This window comes from Dendroctonus ponderosae, unplaced genomic scaffold (genome assembly GCF_020466585.1).
Source record: "Dendroctonus ponderosae isolate FM_Combo_2020 unplaced genomic scaffold, Dpon_F_20191213v2 Dpon_F_20191213_1, whole genome shotgun sequence".
Taxonomy (NCBI): Eukaryota; Metazoa; Arthropoda; class Insecta; order Coleoptera; family Curculionidae; genus Dendroctonus; species Dendroctonus ponderosae.
The window spans coordinates 45,195,018-45,202,575 of NW_026017110.1; the positions used below are offsets into that span (position 1 = coordinate 45,195,018).

General features: G+C 38.0%; 1 protein-coding gene across 1 annotated transcript; it reads right to left on the reverse strand.

Annotated features, from left to right (window-relative positions):
- Positions 1-1,489: 1,489 nt before the first annotated feature.
- On the reverse strand, positions 1,490-5,474 carry LOC109533024 (keratin, type II cytoskeletal 1). Its single transcript, XM_019898213.2, has 6 exons — positions 5,374-5,474; positions 5,180-5,309; positions 2,437-2,547; positions 2,114-2,385; positions 1,894-2,059; positions 1,490-1,837 (listed from the first exon to the last, which is right to left on the reverse strand). Exons 1-6 carry the CDS (start codon positions 5,383-5,385, stop codon positions 1,755-1,757), a joined length of 774 nt encoding a protein of 257 aa, XP_019753772.1. The 5' UTR covers positions 5,386-5,474; the 3' UTR covers positions 1,490-1,754.
- Between the last annotated feature and the right edge of the window lie 2,084 nt (positions 5,475-7,558).

Consider the following 7,558-nt stretch of genomic DNA (forward strand, 5'->3'; position numbering starts at 1 on the left):
ACACAGCACAAGGAGATACAAATGGAGCACGAGTTAATTAACTGAATACGAGAAGCTGCTTGATAAGAGTGGATAATAAGGAGATTACACAGGCATTAACGTGTTTGGAGTTAACCATTCAAATGTTTGGTGTTGTGGAGTTTATTTACAAACACCCATATTCGAGGTTATGAGAACAGGTTGACATTTTCAAATATTCTCTTTCGACTATACCAGCGCTTGGGCCCGAGGCTGTTGTTGTGCCTTCCGTATACCATACGGATCCCCTATGATAGCTGATGGAGTCGCTCCACCATCTCGCCCCACATTATAACATATGTTCTGAAAGGTACCGAAATGCTTAGAGTTTTGATTCGATCAGCTTTCAATCTCATGGGATCGACTGTCTTCAGCTTTCTGAAGATCGCACTGTGATCCAATTCTGTCGCTTTCCTGAGGACCCGGTCACCCATATGGTGAGCGCTTCTTAGGGCCTCACCTTCAATGGATAAGTGCAAAGGTTCCAGCCCCAGGAGTGTCTCCATAGCGGCCGTCAGCGTTGTTGACAATGCTCCAGTTATTCGCAGACATGCCAACCTCTTAACTTTGTTCAAACACTGCGATATGTACTGATTTTGGTTCTATGCCACCATATTACGCCGGCATATGTGATTATGGGTTTCACAATGGTGACGTACGTCCAGTACGCCATCTTCGGTGAAATTCCCATGTTTTCCCGATAATACGTAGGCAGGTCCATAAAGCCCTGATCGTCTTGTTTGTTTTCTGTTCCACATGTTCTTTAAATAGCAGTTTATTATCCAGGGTTATCCCAAGATATTTAACAGTGGCGGACATATATAGTATATTCCGATATATCGACATTAGTCTAAGGGCTCTAAGATCTCTTTTCCTTGTGAAAGCGACAACAGATGTTTTGGATATGCTAATTTTCAGCGCTTCCGTGTTACACCATTGTTTGGTGATGTTTAGCGCCTGTTGCATCAGTGATAACACAGTGTCTCTAAAGTTTGCCTGTACAACAATGGAGATATCGTCCGCATATCCTAGCGCGAAGAAACCCCTCCTTTCAAGAGACAACAGAAACCGGTCCAATATCGGGCTCCGCCTCAGAAGCTTGAAGCGAAACGTTGAAAAGCTAACCAACCATATGTTGAGGCTCCGATATGTTTCTCAGCAAATATTTGTATTGGTTCCTGGTTGCTGGTGTAATTATTTCGCTTCAATTCTTCATTTCTCACTTTATCTATTATACATCGATAACGAGTAGGTACTCTCTTCTCTGAGGTACCAGATTTCTGCTCAACACGTTTGAACTCTCCAAATTTATGGTCTTCAATCAGAACTTGATTTCTCCTGTTACATAGAGGCTTTTGTGAAATAATAACCTTGAGGTTCACTTTCGAGCAAACACTTGGGTGAAGGATGTATGGGATTCCTCAAGTAAATTGACCGCAATAATTTGTTTATAAAAATATTTATTTATCCATATCACAGGCGTACAAGCGAAAAACATGAAAAGGCATGAAACAGTATGAAAATGTTTACAATATCATTGCAACATGCATTGCATTGTACAGTAATTCTGGCTGCATCTATAGTAACTTCTGCAAAAAACTCTTTGATCCACAAAGCTATTTTACCACGTTACAGCTACAATAACTTCCTGGTTGACTACTGAAAGTAACCATCATATCGTGGTTGTTTTTAGGTACTTGATGGTGTAGATACTAGATGCAAAATTTCAAGAGGTTTTAATGGTATCCATAACTCCCGGAACCGAATGACTCGTGTCCTCCAAAGCCGCCTCCAAAACCACCATCACTTCCATGACCACCTGAAATACCAATCATTCTAGCTTAGAATGTTCTGTTCCTTGCTGCTCATTCTTACCAACTAACACTGGCACCGGTTTCTTTACAATGTTAATTTCGTGTACATGGACTGGTACTGGCTTATGCACGAGAACTGGAACTGGTTTGGGCACATGGACTGCGACTTTATAGGGAACCTCAACTTTATAAGGCACTTTCACTGGTACGGGGATATTTTTGTATACCTTAAAACGACGAAAGGTTCTGGATATTGGTTAAAACCATTACGCAAACAGTACCTTAACTGGGTAGGGCTTATCAACGTGCACGGGATAGGGTTTGGCTACTGGAACAGCGTAGGGTTTGTCGACTTTCACGGCTACGGGTACGTTGACTGGTATCGGGACGTCTTTGTACACTTTGACTGGAACCGGGACTGGGTGGGGTACCCCGATTTCCTTGTGAAGAGTGATGTGAGTAATTCTCCCCTCATCGCCCCCATTTCCGCCTCCAAAGCCTCCTCCAAAACCACCGCCGAATCCACCTCCTGAGCCACTTCCAAATTCATGACCTAAACGTAGTCAGGGGCCACTAAAGAAAATTGCCTCCATCTAGAAGTTACCTCCAGACAGTCCTCCAGACCCGCCAGAGAATCCACCGTGACCTCCAGAAGAAGCGTAGCCTCCTAGGCCGGAACCACCCAAAGAGCCGTGGTTACCTCCAAATCCTTCATCTGGAGAAAGTTAAATTGATTTTGAGGGATACCGAGCGAAGTGTCGCAACATTAATTGGACCGTTTGAGCATACAAGGTTATTCATTAACAGAAGGAAGATAGATAGGCGACTTCTATACAATTTTGTGGAAAATCTTCCGATTTTTGTTAGCAAGTAATGGAAAATTTAAAGAGGGTTTTCTAGAAACTTGTATCGCATCAAACTTGTAGGTGTTTTAATGAAACACCGTGTTTCTATTGGGGATTTGAATTCTACGTTAAATGATGAGCAGATTTCCTTGAATATGCCTTTTACATAACTTCAACGGTTTTCGAGCTAGAAACAATTAATTATCGACTTCCCTGTTCTAAATGTTATTATAGATTTCAATTTGTTTCTTATTTGGAACCAAAATGATGATGGAATAGGTTTCTTCCATTCAATGTTCCAAGTTCTGCGATGGAAAATGGGGGATTTGTTGAACACCTACTGTTCTTTTTCAATAAGCTTAAGAAATAAAATTTGTCAATTTTTCACTTTTAGAATAATGCTACTTTTGTGAAAAATTATGAACTGTAAGTTTAGTTTTGAGTTGAACATGTTTTGCTATAACACTTGAAATTAATTAACTTATTTTCAGTAAAAAGTTGATGTCTAATTGCTCCTAGTTCGAAAACAGACAACATCTTAGACATAGCGTATATTCAAGGAAATATATTTAGAATTTGAGATATAGTCTGAAACTCAAGTTAAAAAAATTAGAAAGTTGATATGGTACGCCTTCCTCCATGATTCTGTATTACATTTTTATAATTGACAAATAAAAAAAAAGTGGAAAAAACAAACTTCGTATGGCGGAAAACCCAAATAATGTTTACAAAATAAAATGTAGGCAAACAGATAAAGTTGCTAAATTACTGACTTAAAGCAACAGTGACGAATGATCTGTGAGAAAACAAATAAAGAAATAACGTATTAGCCAGTGAAGCGAAAAGAAAACGAAAAACTGTTGGAAAATTTCTAAAAAAAATGCATTTTATATTTAATTTCAGTTCACTGAGTTTCTGCCACGTTTCTGAAGTTGTTGTTGTTGTCACTTCCATAACCGAGTTCACTTACTAAAACATTAAAAAGGCCATTTCTGTAGCAGCCATTTGTCCCTAAACACGTACATTTTCGTTGAAAGGTTTTTGGTGCAGTTTCAACTGAGCGAGCAGAGCCTGACATTAAAATATCAGTTGATAGACCGATTGGAAGTTTAGATTAGCTGAGAGCGGACAGCGAGGAACACAGAAAAGGAAATCAAGAATATTAGCAGAAACGCCTGGCCTACATAAACTGGAGGATAATTTTTTGACCGCACAAACCAGAAAGTTGAAAACTAAATAGTTTTGGAAAAAAGTTCTGACGACATTGATGTATCCCTCCACAATTTCAATAGAGTTAAAAAAAGAGTATTTGGAAGCTTTAGTCGAAGAACAATGTATGGAAATGGAGTCGGAAGCTGATAGGTATAGATTATACGACAATAGCGTAAACAACATTTGCACTGGAAGAACTGAACAAATCCCTGCGTTATTTGCTTATATTCAAGTGTACTGTTTCTGTTCAAACAACATTTTCTTCAAATGAAACTGGAATGTTCGTCTAAAACGAACGTTTGATGTGGTGTTTACAAAGACAGCTATATAAGACCTCATTTCTTCCATCAATGCATGTATGCTGAACGATTTTTACAATGTCTGCAAAATGACATCAAGAACGCTAAATATATTTAGTTCAAGGCGGCACAAAACAGCCAAGTCCAATTTCTTGAAAATATGTATAATGGAAAAGTTATGCAGATATATGAAGATAGTATTTGGCCTGCTAGATTGCCTATATAGATTAGTTATTTTGGTGGATCCTTAACCGGAAGTTTACCAGCAATTTTCGTTCCATAATTCTAATTATTTGGAGGAAATAATAAGACCAGCATGCCGGGAAGATTCGCGAGAAATAATAAGAAAGAATTTACGGAAATTTGCTAACAGAACGATTAAATAATCTCTCGTTCAATGTTTTAAGGTGAATATTTTAAGGCATATATTTTAGCTTTAAAATAATTTAAGTAGAACAATTTATTATTTTGATATATTTTCAACATTAAAAACTTCATATTTTGAATAATCAGAATAACTAAATGTTCGCTGGTTCTATTTGAGTTATATTTTTGTTTCTTAATGTCCAATCAATCGATTTTTATATTGCTAATAGTCCGGACAACTTTTTTTTATAACAAGTTTCGATGTTGTCAAAAACAAATGTGCTTTACTATTGGGAAAAATTTATCCGGTTTCACAGTCTTTGCATACACCTGAAAAAATTAAAATCCGGTGGTTGCATTTGAAATTTTATGAAATTTTTCATGCTGAACTTTTTCTTAAAATCAATAATAACAAATTTTTCAAATATTTTAAGCTATCGGGGACCTACAGTAGACGGTTTTGAGCTTACATGAATAAATTATTTCCCATCCCAAATATGCAAAAAAAGGAATTCATTCCACGCAACTGTTCAAGCGTTTTTCTACATTTCTTTTCAAAATATTAGCTATGAAAAATCGTCAGAACTATACACAGCTGAGATAGCAGCGACCTAATTTAACTCACCTCCTCCTAAAGAAAATCCTCCAGCGTGTCCCCCAAAGTCACCAATATCGATCAAACCTCTCTTGGGCTTATTGGAGGTTTCCTTCTTGCTTCCAGCTAGAACCGAGGAAGCTAGTAGCACAGTGCAAACCTGTAACCGTCGATAACTATTATGCAGAACTCTGAGGCTGCAGAAGAAGAACTGCAACGCTTACCAGAACTTTCATCTTGTCTTGCACGAAGATGAATGAGAACAAGAACTGTAATGCACCAAGTGGGCGCAAGGCGGTTTTTATATGAAGCCAAACCTCCCCTAATTTAGTGATAGTGGTACCGGGCTTGTGAATCTCATTGGCACCGTACTTTCTCCCTCTGGCGCTTCTGTTACCGCATAATGGGCAAAACAATTTTTACTGTGTGTGATTCGGTTTTTGGGCGATTGCTCGAGAAGAGTTCACGATTTGCAATCATGGGTTCATTGGAGCTGATGCGGACTATTCGTGGAATGGACCCTCAGTGTTAACTAATGGTAAAGCACGATTATGTGATGGTGCCTTCTTGGCACCTTACGTTATTGCTCGATTGGCTGCTTTGCATCCGCTATAAGATTAGTTCGCATGGTCTAATTTGAATCTTCAGAACGGGGAAAAAAACCATTGCATTTCTCACAAACAATCAAATTTAAGAAACATTCTAAATAGCAAACATGCGACCTTGAATTATCTTAGATAGACTTTTCACATTCAATCGGCAGCCTAAAAACCCAATTTCTCAATTTCGCTTGCTTTTAATCAAGCTAATATTATTCGTTGCAAAATCGCGGTATCTCACTTACTTGTTAGTATTTTAAGGCACTTATATAATATGGGAAAGGTTTACGATGTGCTCAGTTGGAAGTTATTGGGCTGTGGAGAAGAATTAGATGGTACTCGAAATGGGTCGTTTCCGCAATGGGCCATGATACTTCATAATAAGCCAAAATTGGATTTTGGCTTATTATGCAGTTTTCAAATTTAATTTTCTATAAAAGCTTTTGTTTTGAGCTGCTTTCGTTGTGAGACACTTGCGCAGGGGCCCCTAATCCAGGTCCCTGTAGATTTGCTAGACCCTCACAGGTCAGGGCCATCTGGAGAAGGTCTGATCCATGACTCGAATTTTATTGTAGTGTGTGGAAGAGTAATCTAAGTACGCTTCCTTGTAGCACCAAATTGAACCCGGGCGTATTAAACAGCTTTGCTGTGTTTGCTGGTATTAGGCCGTTTAATTTTTTTTTTTTATTGAATTTAGCTTTCCTTATTTGCCAATTTTGTCTAGTTTTAAATTATTATGTGGTAAATATACCGTGCCAATTAACTTTTATGGCGAAAACTGAAAAACTGGTTTTGTAACAATTAGCGCCTTCTAGCCATTATCGGTTGTCCGACAACGAGAAGTATTTCCATTTCTCGTCCAATGGAGATAGTACTTTTAAACACGATTTAAATGTTTACTTTTTCAATGGCTTTACTCTCTCGCGATGAAGATCTATACCCCCATGGGCCTTAAACCAGATGAATGCAGAATTGTGCAGATTTCTGACGATGCTTCGGCAGCTAGTCCTTCATTTGGAAATTTTCCCAGATATTTATGTTTATTTAGTACTTTTAAACGCGGCATTGGAATCTAATTTTCAGGTTTTTTATTCCGGAAATTACTGTTGAAATTTTTATCTCAAAATTCCAAGCCCAGTATTTTCCAAGAGTTATCTATTGCTATTGCTTGGTGTTAATCTCTGCTTGTGCAGAAGTTTACCACCTCAGATAAAGATCCTCTTTGCGCCTTGTGGTGGAAAAAGAAACAATACAAACTTGTACTCTGTAAATTTAACTTTTTTTCGAGCGACGAAAAGCTAGCAATGTGTTTTCGTCACAGTTCCCCCGATCGATTAAAACCTAACCTCGTTTTCAAAGTGCATTATTAGAAATTATGTTGTGAATTTTTTTTCCATCATCCTCAGGGAATTATAGAGACATTTTCTGACATTGGCGGTTTTGAGCAAACATTCATCGCCAGAGCGAAAACCGCCAATTTAGTTTTTCGCCTTTCGCCTGATTCAATAAAGAAGGGAACTGTATGACTCTTTTTCCATATGAAGGAGGCCTTTCCTGATATAACCGAGAACGTTTTCTTACCAATTCCATCTTCAGAAATTATTTTGCGAATTTTGAAGCTCACAAAGTTTGTTTAACAAAAAGTTTTGGTGGCCATTTTCTGAATCTTTGTATGGGTAACTTCTACATTTTTAAAGATAGAATCCGTTAAATCGGCAAAATTGGGCAGAATTCGATAGCCTATTCATTGCCGTTTTCAAAATTTAGGTACCCGACTTGGTTCCTGAAATATCCTGAAAAAGCAAGAAAT